Here is a 19,019-nt window from a genome sequence, read left to right on the forward strand (position 1 = left end):
TTACCTACTACTATCCTATCCTATCCCATGTGCTTTTTTCTCTCCTTTATAAATTACTGATACCAATACCAATGAGCAAGATTGAGATACCAGACATATAATAGATAAACAAGACAGGGAAATGGTGAACTTACTCAGTGACAAATGGGAGCTGAAGTCGAAGCACTCGACTACGGAGGCGCTGCAGCGCTGGCGCGATCTCTGCGTCTTCGTGAAAAACCCCAAGCGACGGTTCAGATTCACCGCCAATCTATCCATGCGGCATCAGGCCGCAGCTATGCAAAACACCATTCAGGTTACATAAATTTATATACATATATATATATATTGCCTCTAAAAGTTTCCTCAGACCGATTCGAACACAATTTAATTTTGAATCATAGAAACAGTATTAAATTTTGAATTGAAATAGTTGTGATGTTTGATTTTGAATAGTAAAATTTTGAATTGAAATAGTTGTTTGATGTGATATAAATATATATTGATGTTGATGTGATATTTTGAATGTAAAATTAAATTTTAGTTTAATAAAATAAATAAAAAATTGAGTATTTGATTTGATATTTTTGGAAAAAAAAATTAAAATAGTAAAATTAAGAATAAAATCTTACAAATAAACACACTGATGGTTAAACATTAGATATGATTTCAACATCTTTTAATAAATAAGAATGGATATAGTAAACATAAAATTAAATAAGGCCTGCATCAAGTAAATTACATCGAGGTCCGTTGCTGACCTTTTTTTTTTTTTTTTTTAAAGACCGAGGCAAAATTGAAATAGTAAGCCATTAAATATTTTTTTTATATTAATATAATAATAAAAATGATTTTATACATTTTTCTAATGTAAATGTAGAAGTAAAATTAATTTTTATATATATAAAAAGATCAAAATATAAAAATAAAATTAATGTGACATTTTTTTAAGTATAAAATTAATTTTTAGTATAATATAAAAAATTAAGTATATATTTGATTTAATGTTTTTAATCTTTTTTTTTTTTTTATAAATAGTCAAAATTTTTAAAAGAAAAATTTCAAACAAAAGTGTTTATTTAACATTTATATAATACACAATTTTTTAAAAATATTACCAAAAAATATAATAAAATATACAAATTTAAATATATAAACATAAAAATATAAATATAAAAAACATACATAATTTTACATAATTCACAACAAAATATATAAAATCATACAATTAAATAAACAAACTAAAACATACAAATAAATAATATAAAAATAATATAAAAATAATTTATTTAAAAAATAAATATAAAATATTTTTTTATTTAAAAATTAATTTTATGTATTCTATATAAAAAGAAAATTAAAATAATAATATTATATATTTAATGGGCCCTGCCGCATTATGTTTCTATTGTAATCTCAGGAAAACATGAGAATAGCAGTTCTTGTGTCGAAAGCAGCATTTTACTTCGTAAATCCCTCACAACCAAATGAGTACAACATACCTAAAGAAGTCGAAGCTGCCGGTTTCCGGATTTGTGCAGACGAAGTAGGATCCATAGTGGAGAAACATGACATCAAGAAGCTCAAATATCATGGAGGGGTAACCGGCCTAGCCGGAAAGCTTGCCACAGACGTCGTCAATGGCATTTCCACTGATGGCGAAGCACTGACCTGCAGGCAGGAGATATTTGGGATTAATAAATTTGAAGAAAGAGAGGCTAAGGGCTATTGGGTGTTCGTATGGGAAGCGCTTCACGATATGACTCTAATGATCCTCATTGTGTGCGCTTTAGTCTCTCTGGTTGTCGGCATAGCAACAGAAGGATGGCCGGAGGGCGCTCATGATGGTCTCGGGATCGTCGCGAGCATATTGCTCGTGGTGATTGTCACTGCCACAAGTGATTATAGACAGTCATTACAGTTCATGGATTTGGATAAAGAAAAGAAGAAAATCTCTATTCAAGTGGTGAGGGATGGTTACCGGCAGAAGATGTCCATCTACGAGCTGCTACCGGGAGACATCGTGCATCTTGCTATCGGAGATCAAGTACCTGCCGATGGACTTTTCCTGTCGGGATTTTCAGTTCTGATTGACGAATCGAGTCTGACAGGAGAAAGTGAGCCGATCCTGGTGAATGCAGAATATCCTTTTCTGATGTCGGGAACCAAGGTCCAAGATGGTTCTTGCAAGATGATGGTTACCACTGTCGGGATGAGAACACAGTGGGGGAAACTGTTGGCCACGCTCAGCGAAGGAGGAGAAGACGAAACTCCACTTCAAGTTAAATTAAATGGTGTGGCGACCTTTATTGGAAAGATCGGCATTGTCTTTGCTCTTGTGACATTTGCTGTTTTAGTGCAGCGGATCTTCGCGAGCAAATGGCAAGCAGGGATGATGCTGAGCTGGTCGGGAGATGATGCGTTGGAACTGTTGGAGTATTTCGCCATTGCTGTCACCATTGTTGTTGTGGCAGTACCTGAAGGGCTCCCTCTAGCTGTGACCTTGAGCCTTGCATTCGCCATGAAGAAAATGATGAATGACAAAGCACTCGTGCGCCACTTGGCGGCGTGTGAGACTATGGGATCAGCGACGAGCATCTGCAGCGACAAAACTGGGACACTAACAACAAATCATATGACAGTGGTGAAATCATGTGTTTGCATGAAAGTGAAGGAGCTGACCGAACCTGAGAGTGGTTCTACTCTGCACTCCGAGCTTCCGAAATCTGTTGTTGAGATACTGATGCAATCTATCTTCAACAACACTGCAGGAGAAGTGGTGGTTAACAAGGATGGGAAGCGCGAAATTCTGGGAACGCCGACTGAGGCAGCTATTTTGGAGTTTGGTATGTCGTTGGGAGGGAACTTCCATGTCGAACGGCGAAAATCTAAACTGGTGAAAGTGGAGCCGTTTAACTCGACAAAGAAGCGAATGGGAGTCGTGTTGGAGCTTCATGGAGGAGGTTTGAGGGCTCACACCAAAGGTGCCTCGGAGATAATTCTTGCTGCCTGTAACAAGTTCATCAATTCAAATGGTGAAATTGTTCCCCTTGATGAAAATTCTTTCAACCATTTGAAGGGAACTATCGAGCAGTTTGCCTGTGAGGCTCTTAGAACTCTTTGCCTTGCTTATATGGACCTTGAAAACGGCTTCTGTGGAGACGACATTCCAGCCTCAGGATACACTTGTATAGGAATTGTGGGAATCAAAGATCCTGTACGTCCTGGAGTGAGGGAATCAGTTGCACTTTGCCGATCAGCTGGAATTACTATCAGAATGGTTACTGGAGACAACATTCACACTGCAAAAGCTATCGCTAGAGAATGTGGTATACTCACTGATGATGGTGTAGCCATAGAAGGTCCAGACTTTCGTGAGAAGAGCTTGGAGGAATTGCACGAGTTGATTCCGAAGATCCAGGTGCCTAACAGAACATATGTTTTAGAGAAATCACTCTACATGCCTTAATGATATTATCATTATTTACCATGCCTTGTAATGTTTTCCCGCACTCAGGTGATGGCGCGTTCTTCCCCATTGGATAAGCATACGTTGGTGAAGCACCTGCGAACCACGTTCAATGAAGTTGTTGCTGTGACTGGTGATGGGACCAATGATGCTCCAGCACTTCATGAAGCAGATATTGGACTTGCTATGGGAATCGCCGGCACTGAGGTAGAATTCTCACCATTTTCATTTCTTAGAGACCTGTACTAGTACTGAATACAATATAAATATCCATGATTATGCCATTTCTCAAATGTAAAGCATATAAAAGAGGTTTGAGGTAGATAAAATACAACGAAGAGTAGGGAAGTCGATCCATACCTCTTTTTTAAAATGGAACTTCTATTTGTAATGGAAATCAGGTAGCCAAAGAGAGCGCTGATGTTATTATTCTCGATGACAACTTCTCCACAATTGCGACTGTAGCAAAATGGGGGCGCTCAGTCTACGTAAACATCCAAAAGTTTGTGCAGTTCCAGCTTACTGTTAACATTGTTGCATTGGTGGTGAACTTCTCCTCAGCTTGTTTAACTGGTACGAGGCCTTCTTGCACTCAGAATTTTTATCATACTCTTCCTCTTTTACCATTTAATTTATTCTCCTCCAAATAATTTGTGTAAATCCGATCATTGTACTTTCAGGCAGTGCTCCCCTAACTGCTGTTCAGCTTCTGTGGGTCAACATGATTATGGATACGCTTGGTGCACTTGCATTAGCAACTGAGCCTCCAAACGAGGAACTAATGAAGAAACCACCTGTTGGAAGGAAAGGAAACTTCATCAGTTCTGTGATGTGGAGGAACATCTTGGGACAATCCTTTTACCAATTTCTTGTGTTAGGGTCACTACAAGCTTATGGAAAAACATATTTCGGACTTTATGGCATCCCTGACAGTGACTTGGTCCTTAACACAATAATCTTCAATACATTTGTCTTCTGCCAGGTGATTTTCTTGGCGTACCATGTTTACTTAATTGTCTCTTGATCTTGACAAATGAGCATTTAGCTAAAGAATGCTCAACAAATCAGATTATGAAAAAACTATTGTCCATACAACATGATTAAATCCAAATGCAACAGATAATCAAAACAGAGAAGATCATCAGAGTAATGTACCTTGTTAGCTTTTCTGGAATTCATATAAATACTTTCTCTTCATCCTTGCAGCTCTTCAATGAAGTGAATTCCCGGGAAATGCAGAAAATAAACGTGCTCAAAGGAATCTTAAACAGCTATGTATTTGTGTCGGTTCTTGGTTCCACAGTCCTCTTCCAGATAATAATTGTCGAATTCCTTGGGACATTTGCAAACACGACACCTCTAACACTGACGCAGTGGCTCGCCAGCATATTTATTGGATTCTTAAGCATGCCGATTGCTGCAGCCTTGAAGAGATATTTCCCCTTGTCCAATTGATGATGCTTTTGTGAAACATCCTTAGCTCGAAGCAGCCCTGATATTTTGGAAGCTTTGGTCTATATAATTCCGACAGAAGCAGAGCTCTGAGCTAAAATCAAAACCAAAAATCAAGTCATCTTTAGTCACAACAAGGGTCCATCAGGCAAAATGTCTTCACTGCATCATTCCTGTAGATAGCTTCGATTCCATGGAGATTTTATTTGATGTATAGATAGACAGCTATTCACCTGTGTTCTTTTTGCATAGTAAATATACTATTGTGCATCCTTTAACAACTATCCCTGTCCACAGTTTTTCAGAAGCTCAATGCACTTCTTACTTAAGTGTTGATGTTATACTTTGTGGAAGCAGGTTGATACATGAAATACATATAGATGATACGAAATGGCAAACCATGAATGACGAGCATATATTGATTTACGAAAGTTGAAATCATCAGCAGAGTTAATTTCCAAGAGAAGCCTTTCAGGTTTCGCAAAGCAATTTGTCATCAGAATCCTCTCCGGTGATAGCTCATGTTGCCAAATTAAACGCATCTTGACGTGATCGCAGCTAGAATCGAGGAGCATCATAGTTTATGCTCACGTTTCCAGCGATTAATACACCGTAAATTAAAATACAGTCACACCGAGATGTGCACAAAACCGAAAAATAAATATATTTATAAAGTGCGGACTTCTTATATGCAGAAATCGGTAACTGATGAAGTCAATTAATAATTAGGTTGTAATCTCACATTTAGACAACAATCTTACTTTTCATATCTCATCGGGAGAGTAACGGCATAAACAAGCAGTTTTTCAGGAGGGATTGCGGCATAAGTTTGAACAACACAAAACACTCTGTCAATTTATAGATCCGAATCGGACAGCACTAGTGGACCAGATTAGATTTATTTGTTTTATTTTATCTTAATTATTTCAACACATCTGATCCTGAACTGCTTAGGGTTAAATTCCAACAATGGTGATACGTTGACATGCTGTTAATTGATGTGATTCCCAAAAGTGAATGAATTTATGCATTAAGAATTTAACAGTGTGAATTGTTCAACTTATATTTCCTCCTGCCAGCAAAAAAATCGTATATATTTATTTTTTATTCAGAATTTAAGAAGTAATACTTTTTGTGTAAAAATAGTGATGAGATGGTAAAATAGAAGTATTTTTAAATAAATAAATAAAGTATTTCTTAAATGATTATTTTGTGATTGAATAACTCAAAATAAAAATGTGAACGAAAATAATGCTTCTTCTGTCCACAAACTAATGTCCTATTTTTCTATCTGGGACGTCCAACAACTATGGTCTATTTCATTTTTTAAACACAAATTTTACATTTTTACTCTTAATTTATTTATTACTTTTAATTTCTACTGTACGACATATTTGTCGATTCATAATAAAAAGACAATCACGCAAATATACTTTAGAACAATAGAAATTAGATGGAGGGAATACTTTTTTTTTGGTACGCTATAAGTATGTCATTATTTTTTATTAATTTTCGTTAAATTAATTTATAATCTATTTATATATACAATTTTATTGTTTCCGCTTTAACAAATAATAATTAATTTATTATTATTTTATTTATTAATTGTTGTTATATTTACTTAAACAAAATGAATAAATAATTAACTCGGATATAGAATATAAGCGAAAAATGAAAATGCACACAAATAAATAAATAAATAAATAAATGTTGATATATGTGACTACTGGTCCATCATTATCTATTCATACTACAACCTAACTATATTGTTTTGTTTGCATAATATATACCCCGTCACACATAATTTATCCCTATTTTTTATTTTTTATTTTCGTCCGTCCCACATAATTTATCTTTTTTTTTTTTGGAAAATTAATTATACACTTTAATCATATTTTAAAATTTAAAATTTAATTTTTTTTAATCTTAATTAAACTGTTTAGTTATCTTAATCTTAATTTATAAATATTTTTACTAATTCATTTCTTAATTGCTTACTAATTATACTTTACCTAAATTCTCGTGTCTACAGTAATAGACTCATATTACATGGGACGGAGGGAGTATTTTTTTTTCATTTCGTCATTATTTTCAATATATATTACGGACATAATTTTTTATATCATATATGTGGTGTGCATCTTCCATTTAATACACATGAACAACTAGTCTATATTAGATTTCTTTCAATTCTTCATTAGATTTGGCGGGAGGAGGTATCATCGCAATTTTACATTATCATATCCATAATTTATTATTTTTATTTTCCTCAAAACCATTAAATAAAGATTTAAAATAATAAAATAATTATTTACATCGCATCAAAATTTTATTATTTCCAAACCTTTCATACAACCTAGGATCAATGTCTCCATTCAATAAAAATATATCTGATTTAATAATTATTTTATTCAAAAATAAAAAAAATAAAATAAAATCAAACATTCCTAAACCACTAGAAGTTGAGGGGGAAGAAGTGTTTAAATTCCTTATCAAACAAACCCCTAAATTAAAAACACATCTCATCAAATAACAATTTTACATAAAAAAAAAAAAAAAAGTAAAAAAAAATAAAAAAATAAAAAAAAATCCAAATCATGATGACAAACACCTGAAACTAAAGAAATATGATTTAAATAAAAATTAGCAGAATTAGTGTGGTGGGTGATTTATAATCGCAATATTACATGTTCAAAAACACCCAAGTCCAATGTGACTTACTAGCTATAATACTCTCTACTCTCTCCGTCTCACACCCATATAAGGTGTCTATTTGTCTTTTCATTTTTTCTAAATAAAATTATACATTTTAATCGTAATTTATAATTTTGTTAATTTTAATTAAACTAGTTAGTTATTTAATTTTGATTTATAATTAATTTTATTGTACAATAATTATTTTTACGAATATATTTTTTAATTATTTACTAATTATATTTTACCTCAATTCTAATATTTCCCGTGATCTAGACACTTTTTTTGAGATGGAGGAAGTACAAGTAGAACTGTTAACGATCCGAGTCGAGCCGAGCCAAATTTTAAATGTTCGTTAACGTTCATGAACAAGGCTCGGACTAGTTCGTTAAGCTTTCGAGCTCGTTCGTAGTGTTCGAGCTCGGCTCGATAAGAATTTTTGTTGTTTGAGCTCGTGTTCGTGTTCGGCTCGTTTAGGCTTCGATTAAGCTCGTTCGAGTTCGTTCGAGCTCGTTTGTTTTATTTTTTAAAATTTATATATAAATTATAAAAAAAATTTAAAATTATCTTATTTATATATTTTAAATTAATATTTTATTTATTTATAAATTATAATTTTATATGTCTATATAATATTTATAATAAATATATTATTTAAACGAACGTTCGCGAACAAAGTTCGGGCTCGTTCGTTAACCAAACGAGCCTGTTCATGTTGTTCGACTCGGCTCGTTAACATTCGCGAACGAGCTTTAACCGAGTCGAACCGAGCCGATTAACGGCTCTAAGTACAAGCTTAGCATTATTAAAAATAATAAAACAAATAAACACTCTCCAGAAATTCTCAATAGCACATTTGCATTGTTGTGTTGTGAGTAATCTACTAAGCCCACTTTCTTTTATATATATAAAGCACAAATCCGCAGTCAAGATCCGCAATGACGAGTGCGCTTTGGATAAATTTCCTAACAAACCTAATAATATATAAATTAGGTCTGATAAGACAAATTACATTAAGTGAACCATGCTTAACGGACAAATTCTGAAGGCGTCAAAGATTTAAAATTCACGACTAGTCAGAAGTCCATAGTCGTGAAACTCATGAGCTTATAGTAAAAAATCCATCCCGCACACTAGTATGCTATTCCTTACTAAGCTAACTTTCTTAATTAATTGTGTGAACTTTTCTTATTAAAAAGGGGGGGAATGACAGCAGATGAATCATGAAAAAGCAAACACCTGCAGGGAAGTGAGTGACATTCTTATTTAGGATACCCCACGCCCATATACATATATATATATATATATAGAGTGAGAGAGAGATATGTATAGAGTGAGAGTGTACAGAAAATGCAATAAGTGCAGGACCACAAAGTATCACAAGAAGACCTAGAAACGAGATGCAGACTGCAGAATGAGACCATCTTTATTTAATGCAGATCAGATGAAAAATATTTATATATATATATGAAACAAATGAATTCCCATACACAATACAATACAGACTGGCCAAGCTTTTCACTCAACCATGTGAACAATCAAAGGATGGATAGATAGATAGATAGATAGGACCCCTGCAATACTGTTGTAATTTCCCACACACACACAATCATGCATCTCTAATCTAATATGTTATCTCTCTATCACAAAAATTCATTCCAAATTCCAATTCTCATGGAGGATGTGTGTTTTCTTGTTTGTACCTATGCTCTCTCTCTCTCTCTCACAACTTGTGATCGCACAGGTGATGTAAGAATGTAATGGAGCCACCACACTCATATATAAACAAATCAAATTTAATGAAAGAAAGAAAGAAATCAAAATATGTGGTACCCTCATCCTTGGCTCTTCCATGAATGATTATGAACAACCTTAGGAGCTCCTCGGACCCCATTTCTGGGGTGGGGTGTGGATGCATAGAGTGGTGCCGGGGCTCGGGGAGCTTCCGAGAGTCGGCCTTAAGACAACAAGACCATAGCAATAATCGTAAGTAAATATTATTAAGTCTTTAACATTGATGTAAACATTCAACTTAAAATGGCTTTCTAAAATGGCCCAAATGTAACACAGTTATATCACTATCACATATTATCATACATACATAAGTGCAGTTCTCATTTCCCATTTCCCATCCATTGCCTTTTTGAAATACATAGAAAGAAAGCATCTCCTTCAAGTGTGCAAGAATTTTGCACCAAATCAAAAAATAAAAAACATGATATTTATATAAAGGGAAATCATGAAAAATAATACCAACAATTTTCAATAAAGTGAGAAAGCACTAGTAGCATATCCATAAATACCTACACTAGTTAAAAAATGACACTCCTGCAGGCTTTTAATGGAGCCTTTGGACATTTCCTTGGCTCTCACTCCCTTACCAACTGGCTTTTGTACTTTAGTCATCTTCTTACTCATCACTTGTAGCCTAAAGGTATTCTTTTCTTTATTTATGCAAATCCCACTTTTTTTCACTATTAATTTGGTTTGGTTTGTCACTGCCTAAGACCCTTTCTCAATGTTGCTGTTAATTAATCCCCCCCCCCCCAAAAAAAAAAAAAAAAAAAAATTTATAGTATATAGGTTTTTAAGCAACACATATAAAATGTGAACTTTCACTACAAAACTCTTAAAGAAATCAATCAATGGTGGCATCAAAGTAAAAATGATTTATCCAAACAATCTTCAAAAAAGCTCACTCACATTATTATGACTTGTTAATTCTCTTCACCAGACAACGCCGGCCTCCATCGTCAAAGTTGAGCCTTCTTTTGGCGCTATCTCGAGATGTGATCTTCGAATCATCAATTGAAAGGGATGACGACGAAGTTTGATAAATAATAGGTTCAAAGGTCCTCAATGTCATAATTTCTTGAAAGATAGTGTAGCAAGAGATTGTTTGTTCCTGTTAAGATGAATTCAAGATAGCGATTATCAATGACAGATAAGGCGGACGAGTATTATTAAAATTGTCGAATTTACTACTCTATCTATGGAGAAATCGCCAACTATATAAAGCAAGGGAGCTCACTTTTTCCCGGGACCCCCATGATGGGATTGCCTCCATCTTATTCTCCAATGTAATTTTGTTTAATCGACAATCATAAGATGCTAAAACTGCTGCTGCTGCAATAATTGACGGCCGGTGTTCGCCAACATTATGCTCTGCATCAAACAATCTGTTAATTTTGAAATACAGCTTCTTTGATTCGAATCTAACTACAAAAGAACTATTTCTAAATCTACATTACCTTCCATTACTGCCAACACTAAGTCTGAAGCTAAATTCGCATGCTCATTGCTAATAGATTTGCCGCACAGCTTGAAGATGAAATACTTCAGGTACGTATAAGGCGTAACGTAGCTCATTTTCCAGTCGAGAGCATTAAGAACAAGTAATTCCATCCTCTGGACTGTATTACCTCTAAATTGATACTCATCAACATGATATTCAGTTAATGACCTTACTTCACATTCCTCCATTTTTGCAGCTAGTGATAAACAAGCAATCGATAACAATTGAATCTTCCATGATTTCCAATCCTATCAACATCAACAACATTTCCAAATCACACATGAGCATAAACGACACAAAATTCCATTCTAAATCAGAGATTTCATAACAACAAACAATTTTTGCGCCAACCTAAAGAACACCAAATTATTCGATTCGTACTTACACTAAACCTCCTTTTGGTTAAAAACCTGTCGAAATAAATCGCCGAAAGATACGCAGTTCGACGCTGGTATCCGAAAACCGCTCTCGTCTGCAAACACAAAACGTAACAACATCAAAAACCACAATCGCATCGGAAAACCTACCGATTAACTAATTAACACAACATACTTCCAGAATCCATTTAATAGCGTCGGAACGGGCGCGTTTCAACCAATTTCCTTCACCACTGGCCGCAATTTCACCCCCGGCGGGACGAAAATCGGCCTCTCTTTCCAATAACATTTCGATGAACTCGCAATCGGATTCCGAAACAGAACAGAACTCCAAGCATTCATTCTGCTCGCAACGCGAGACGTTCAGCGATGATTCATCCTCTTTACACAGCAGATTCGGCAGCGAACCTTCGGTTTCCATGTTCGACGCCTCTCTTCCGCACCGAAAAAACACTCTCCGCAGAGCAAAATACAAATTGGCAATGCGAAATCGCGGCGAGTACAGATTCAGTAAACGGATTTTCTTGCACGAAGAAAGAGATTCTGAGGAAATTTTGACTATGGAAAGAAGCAAAAAAAAAACTCACAGTGCCGAAGAAACCGAGCAGCGATTTCACTGCCGCCAAATTTAGCGGATGAGATATAAAAGGTCCCACTATTTTTCGGGTCCTTTTATCCGAGCTCCAGGGACTTCAGCACCCGACTAATTCAATCTTCACTATATGTATCGATCTGGCGTTCGGAATCCATGGTGCTCATAAGCATTTAATATATTTTATCCGGTTTTCTGCTAAATAAATATTAATATTTTTGTAAAATATCAGTCAACTAAATTTAAATATTACGTAGGGATTCATGTATTAAATTACGCAATTCTCAATCAATTTTGTGAAATTATATTTTATAAGAATCTTGGAAAAATAAATATTATGAAATTTAGTTTTCTAAATTAGAAAATATGAAATTGATTTCCTACCTTTTTAAGATATGATTTTGAATACATTATACAAATATATGAATGAATTAATACTACAGCCGTCAGGCTCTTATGTCTCATTTATTTCTTGTGTATTAATCTTTCAATAATAATTATTATATCAAAATATAGAACAAGAAAAAATTGCAAATATATTTATTGATATATTATAATACTAATAAAATTATATTTGTAAAAAAAAATTATATATATATAAAAATATTTTTAATGTTAAATATAACGATACAAAATATAAATAAGACTTTAAAGACATTGGATGAAGTATTTTTTAAAAATTATATATGAATTATATGTTTTATTTAATTAGACATGATTTAAAAGTAATTATTAAATTCTCAATTTCCAATATCATGTGGTGAGTACAACATTAAATATATTTTTTTGAACCCATTTACTATGAGTTTATTGAAATATAAACATTTTAATTTAATTCAAACGCGTAAATATGACAGTCCAAAAAGTTTAAATATATTTTCTATTTATATCTTCCACCTACCACATTAAATTATACTTTATCCGTCTTAATATAATCCAATAGTCTGGTTTATCAATCTTTTTCATCTCAAGACAATAGTTTTGTTTACATAAATAATCATATCATCATAAAACTACATCTACTTTTTTATTTTTATTACACAATTGTCACTAATTTTTACACTAATACACTCACGAGTGCAAAAAAAAATTTTTGTATATTTTTTATCCACTATCAATATAACATCAATATTTTTTAAATTTCGTATCCAATCCAATTAAAACTATATTTATGGTACGGTAGAGTATATTATAGTATCTATGAAATAATTCTCATAAATATAATTGTTATATTTAAAAAAGGAATATATTTTGCATTGACGGTCAAGATTCTTTGCATAATCATGACTTGAATCCCCTGTATTTTACTTTCGATTTTTAATTATAATTGTTCGCTTCTTAATATAATAGTGTTATTTTTTTACATATATTATTATATTTATTTGTTGTAAAAAAAATAAAAATCTGTAATATAAAAATAATAATATTTATCTTAATATATTTGTTTTGTTCTCTCAATACTATTATTTTAATTGCAATTTCTAAAAATAATAATAAACAGTATAAAATATTTTTTTATAAAAGTAAAAAAAAAAATAAAAACCTTCAAGTATTTGTTACAAAAAAGTCAAAAAAGGTACATATTCAACTTAAAAATAATACTCGCTCCGTCTCATATACCGGTGTCTGCTACACCGTAGACACGGTATTTTAGGAGGGGGTGTAATTAGTAGATAATTAAGAATATATTTGTAAAAATAATTATTTTATAATATAAATAATTATAAATTAAGATTAAAATAACTAATTAGTTTAATTAAAATTAAAAAAATAAAATTTGGAAATTTAAAATGAGATTAAAGTGTGTAATCATTTTTCAAAAAAAGAAAGTGACATGGTACGTGGAACGGACAGAAACGGCAACGTGGACATGGTATCTGGGACGGAGGAAGTAGTATATTTTATATATTATATTTATGATAGTTGTCTTATTTAAAAGATTCGTAGGATTTTTATCTTATTTAGACGATTTGTATATCACTATAAATATGTACGTAGTTTTATTATTAAAATAGAAAATCTCAATTACTTATTCTAACATAGTATCATAGTCAAATTCTCTCAGGTACATGTATGACCCGTTATATCCCGTATGTATTATTATATTTATTGATGTATCTGATTCTATCCACAGTGATGTTATTTCATGCCGTCTCAGTCTATACTACTTTCATCTTCACTTACAGAGTTTTGTTTTCGAATCTAACATCGTCAAGAGTCCTGTTTTCGACTCTAACTCTATTGAGAGCGAGTAAATTCTGTTTTCGACTTTAACTCTGTTGTGAGCGAGCGAGTCATGTTTTTTACTCTAGCTCTATTAAGAGTGAGTGAGTGAGTGAGTGAGTGAATGAGTCTTGTTTTCAACAAATTGACTAACGAAAATAAGATTTAATGCTAAATTAAGAATATAGCATGTGTCATAAGATATAGGGAAATGAAAAATACGAAACCGGCGTGAATAATATGCAAAAAAGTATAATTGACAATATGTATAGGTGGTAATATAAAAACAAAAGACATAGAAGACAAATAATCAAAATTGATATACCAATGAGAAATACTTGGGATATTGGACATAACAAAATTGAATGAATAAGTTATTTGAGGATGACTTCTAAGTCCCCGAATGGAGTAAGAAGAGTGTTGAGACTCATCAATAGTAGTAATTATGACGGAAGAAATAGCAATCGAGGAAGACCCAAGAATCTCATGATATCTGAAAGTAAAACTACTTGAAAATCTGAAGCAGGACTTAACTGAATACTCAGATCTAGTAGGACAATCCAAAAAAATATGGCCTCGTAAGTGGCCGATGTGAGACTGAATCTTAAGACATGTGACAAAAGTATGGTTAGGGTTCCAAAAATTTCAATATTTTCAAAAGTAGATGATCAAGACGGATGAGACGGAACAAAGCAATAGTAGGATAAGACAGTATTAATGCATAGTAAGAACTCAAGGTTTTATGTAACTAAAATCGAATCTCCTCAAATATTAGGCTAGGGATGATAATATCGTAGAGGTGCATGAATAGCCTCATACTCAACGTGATGAGTTATCAAGATTTGAATATTTCAAGTTGTTCTTGGTTGATCTTTGCCTGTCGAAGGCGATATCAAATAAGCTAAACTTGTGCAAGAAACTTATTTACTAACTGACTAAGTTATTTTCGGATATGACTCAAAATCCTCCAAAACTAATGTTCTCTTTATCCGCCAAAATTAGTTATATACTTTCTTTATAAGTAGGAGTAGTAGTGAATAAGGCCTATCGTATAAAAACAAACTGCATAGAAATATTGCATAACCAATTAAGAATTTAGTGTTTCTTATTGTCTCAATATTCTAATTTAGTAACATAATCCTCGATCTCCTGAGAAATATGATTTACGTACATAAAACAAGGTAAAGTGACAGGTGGCATAACATCATATCACAATATGCAATAATCTTTTACCAATTAAAAAAAATTTCATAAATTGCATCCAAATATTTTTATTATACAAATAATAATAATAATAATAATAATAATAATAGAAGAGTGCACATCCATACAATCTATTAAACAAACAATCGAAATTAATAAGTACGATCTTATATATATGCCTTGATAATCTTCTAAATATAAAATAAATTTTTAATATTATATGAAAAATTAAAATGAATGGTTTAATTTAATATTATTAAAAAAATAATACCACTTATTCATAACATATTAAATACATATTTTTCATTCAATTTTTTACTTTTTTTTTTTTAAATGCATTTATATATATTTTAGAAGTATTATAAAATTTCATTTAAGTTTCCCAAAAATAAATTAATAGACAATAAATTTACGTTGAGAAAAGAATAATTTTTTTATAATATTTTAAATAAAAATATATATTATACTATCTTCGTCCAACTTTAAGGGTCTCATTCACTTTTCGCGTGTTGATATTTGAATATTAATTGTAATATGTAGTACAAATTAAAAAATTGTAAAAATACTTTCATTAGTATCTTATAATACTAATAGAAAGATCATTTGTTAAAAAAAATTATGCAAATATAATGATATTTTTAATGTTAAGTACAATGACACAAAAAAAAGTAAACGAGACCCTTGGAGCTGGACCGAGGAAGTATTATTTTATTTTAATTAAAACTATTGATAAATAATTAGAATTGGTTCACTTAATATTTTTGAATAAATTTATTTAGAGGCAAAATTTGGAGAAATCGAAATTTTTGAACTCATAATCTCATGATCACGAGTTAATCTCGCATTACCAAATCACCATTTATGGTTTAGAGAAATAAATTTTAATATATAATAATAAAAAGTATAATTTTGAGATAGAAATAAACATAATCTAATATTTTAATTCAGAAATTTATAATTATTTTGTAAAAATAATTACAAATCCAGATGGAAACAAATCCTTAAAATCTACACGTGAATATGATGGGCGGGCCATGACGAGGTGGCAATATCATGCTTTAAACGCTCCATTCCAATAATAATTTCACACATTAATTACCGCATTTTTTAATTACCATTTTAAAATATTTCAAGAAAATGGGCCACTTGGGTCTCACTTTATACCAAAAAATAAAAAATAAATAAAAAATAAAAAATTAAAGGATTAAAAGAGTACGTTGACTTTGACTTTTATAATTGTTTAATAAATATATATTTTTTATATTAGGTATTGAAAATTATATTGATAATATAAAAATTAATATTGTGTGTTGAATTATTAATTTTTGTAGATGAATATATATTATATATATTGTGTTAAAATGTATATATATTTTCTCTGTCCCGCAAGAAGAGTATCGTTTATTTTTTTGACATAATATTTTTTAATATTAATACTACCTCCGTCCACCGCCAATCTATCCATTTGCATTTGGCGTCATTATTTTTAACATTAAAAATATTCTTATATTTGTATAATTTTTTGTACAGATGTCATTACATTAGTATTATAAGACACCAATAGAAATATTTTTGTCATTTTTCCTTGATTTGTACTATGTTTTGATATAATAATTAATATCCAAAAATTAACATGCAAAAAGTAAACAGATAGATTGCTGGTGGACGGAGGTAGTATTATATTGGTATGTAGTACAAATCAATGAAAATATACCCCTATTAATATTGTGTAATATAAAAATAATATGATTTGTGTACTAAATTGTAAATTTAATAATATTTATTATATTAAATAAATAGTACAATTACGAAAATGACGTTCTTGTTTTTTGATGAGCATAAATAAAAAAATAGCACACTTTTTTTTTTTGGACGAAGATAGTATTATATATTTTTTTTAATATTTATTAAAAATCGTGATACTTAAAAAAAAAAATTGGATGAATAAACATATTTTAACATATTTTAAAAAAATAAAATTGGCGCTATTAATTAGTAATAGTATTACTTTTTTAAAAAAAAGTTCACATATAATATATATTATATATAAATTACATATTAAAAAGATATATTTTACAATATATCACATTTAATATCTGTCTATGTTAAATAATTTTTTTTTTATAATTGTTCATATTTTTTTATTTCTAAAACATTCCGGATGTGATTGTGATTTGAATGAATAATTATTTTATATAATGTAAATATATATCGGTGTAATTTTCTAAATATAAAATTATTTTTTGTATAATATAAAAATAAATATTTGATTTAATATTTTAAAATATAATTTATAAAATAGTGAAAATCCTAAAAGAAAAACACCTTAACCTTGTTTTCTATGATTTTTAATGTGCTTTTACTGTGCAAACTCCAATATGAAAAACCAACTATACTATTAAGATTTGTTAGAGAAAAAACAATTATAGTTTTCTATTTTGGCATATAAAATGAAATAAGTTGTAGCTGTTATCGGAGTTTGGCATCAAATCAAAATAAAAATTCTACACAAATAGTGAGAAAAAAAAGTGTATTCTTTTTTTATTCGAGTTCTTCCATCTCTTTCCATCTTGGAGAAGACATTGGAGTTTCCATGAAATTGTGAAACTGATCAAAAGAAAGAGGAACAAAATAGCCAATCCGATATAGTGATCAACTCGTAAGCAAATTTACTCTCAACTAAATAATTTGTCTGCTAGAATTATTACCGCGGTATAACGTCTAATTTTATATGTTTGGCTAAATAGGAAAAGTAAGAGGAGAGACTAGTTTCTTGCATAAATTATTTGGTGTCTTGAGTTATTGTAAATCGGGTGATAGAAACGTCTTTATGTCGTAGGAATCTAATTAAACAGTTAACTTTCTTATTCAATTGTTGTACTTTTTTTTTTTTTTTTTTTTTTTATGTAATAGGAACATGCTGCTACAACTTTCGAATATGTATTGGATAAACTTTCGAGCCAAGCATAATATCAAGCAAACCATTTTAAGTGAGTAAGCCACATTTAAAAATAATAATAATAATAATAATAATAATAATGTAGTAACTCGCAAGGCTACTTTTCGAATACTCTAATTGAACTTAATAGCCTGAAAACTACACTATCAAAATAAGTTATACTAATCGAACTATGTGTGACAGACAAAATTTAGAGACGTTAAAAGTTTAAACACATAATTTTACGATTATTAAGTTCACTCCACACCACTAGATTATTTTTATCTAACGAATGTCATACTCCATCCGTCTCATAACAAAGTTTCAATTTTTTTATTTTACTCCGTTCCATAACAAAGTATCTATTATTTTTTTAGTAAATGTACTATCTACTTAACATTACAAATACCCTTACAACTTACAATATATTACACAAATGTCACTACCTTTATATCACACGTACTAATAAGATTATTTTAGTTATTTCTACTTTATTCCTATTACATCCCAATAAATACTAATAATTTTAAAACTACGTGCAAAGTAAATAAATATCAAAGTTATGGGACATAGAAAGTATATCTTTTTTTTTTTTTAATTGAAAAACAAGTCGATGGATTTTTTTTATGACTTGCGAATCGCAACCGCTACTAAAATTAGTTGTGGGGGTCGGTTAGGTTTGTGTAAATGATCATAAGTTATTGATGAGAGATGAAATGAGATGAGTTGTATTTATGTTTTATTTCTTTTTCATTTATGTTATGATTTGCAAGTATGGATAATTAATTGAGTTTACA

At 30.9% G+C, this 19,019-nt stretch overlaps 2 protein-coding genes across 3 annotated transcripts; one reads left to right on the forward strand and one right to left on the reverse strand.

The window, feature by feature from the left end:
• Positions 1-5,544, forward strand: LOC127242354 (calcium-transporting ATPase 2, plasma membrane-type-like). Of its 2 annotated transcripts, XR_007836769.1 has the most exons (7): positions 1-295; positions 1,400-3,400; positions 3,497-3,655; positions 3,850-4,021; positions 4,129-4,430; positions 4,655-5,039; positions 5,258-5,544. XR_007836769.1 is itself a non-coding variant. In XM_051261864.1 (6 exons), exons 1-6 carry the CDS (start codon positions 122-124, stop codon positions 4,901-4,903), a joined length of 3,057 nt encoding a protein of 1,018 aa, XP_051117821.1. In that variant the 5' UTR covers positions 1-121; the 3' UTR covers positions 4,904-5,213. The 2 variants fall into 2 exon arrangements, 1 of the variants encoding a protein (XP_051117821.1); XM_051261864.1 differs by lacking the exon at positions 5,258-5,544 and having other exon boundaries at positions 4,655-5,213.
• A 3,539-nt stretch (positions 5,545-9,083) lies between these two features.
• LOC127242232 (cyclin-D5-1) lies at positions 9,084-11,840 on the reverse strand. Its single transcript, XM_051261694.1, has 6 exons — positions 11,442-11,840; positions 11,275-11,361; positions 10,846-11,137; positions 10,626-10,759; positions 10,298-10,499; positions 9,084-9,551 (listed from the first exon to the last, which is right to left on the reverse strand). The coding sequence occupies exons 1-5, from the start codon at positions 11,685-11,687 to the stop codon at positions 10,302-10,304; spliced, it is 957 nt and encodes a 318-aa protein (XP_051117651.1). The 5' UTR covers positions 11,688-11,840; the 3' UTR covers positions 9,084-9,551; positions 10,298-10,301.
• Between the last annotated feature and the right edge of the window lie 7,179 nt (positions 11,841-19,019).

This window comes from Andrographis paniculata, unplaced genomic scaffold (genome assembly GCF_009805555.1).
Source record: "Andrographis paniculata isolate CXL003 unplaced genomic scaffold, ASM980555v1 Contig86END, whole genome shotgun sequence".
Classification (NCBI taxonomy): Eukaryota; Viridiplantae; Streptophyta; class Magnoliopsida; order Lamiales; family Acanthaceae; genus Andrographis; species Andrographis paniculata.

Excerpts from the sequence above, each read along its gene's own strand:
- LOC127242232 (XM_051261694.1), bottom strand. The coding sequence starts at position 11,687 with ATGGAAACCGAAGGTTCGCTGCCGAATCTGCTGTGTAAAGAGGATGAA. Across the intron at positions 11,362-11,441 it reads CTATTAAATGGATTCTGGAA|ACGAGAGCGGTTTTCGGATA; the intron begins GTATGTTGTGTT and ends TTGTGTTTGCAG. Across the intron at positions 11,138-11,274 it reads TAACCAAAAGGAGGTTTAGT|GATTGGAAATCATGGAAGAT; the intron begins GTAAGTACGAAT and ends TGATGTTGATAG.
- LOC127242354 (XM_051261864.1), top strand. The coding sequence starts at position 122 with ATGGTGAACTTACTCAGTGACAAATGGGAGCTGAAGTCGAAGCACTCG. Across the intron at positions 4,022-4,128 it reads CTCCTCAGCTTGTTTAACTG|GCAGTGCTCCCCTAACTGCT; the intron begins GTACGAGGCCTT and ends TTGTACTTTCAG. Across the intron at positions 4,431-4,654 it reads ATACATTTGTCTTCTGCCAG|CTCTTCAATGAAGTGAATTC; the intron begins GTGATTTTCTTG and ends TCATCCTTGCAG.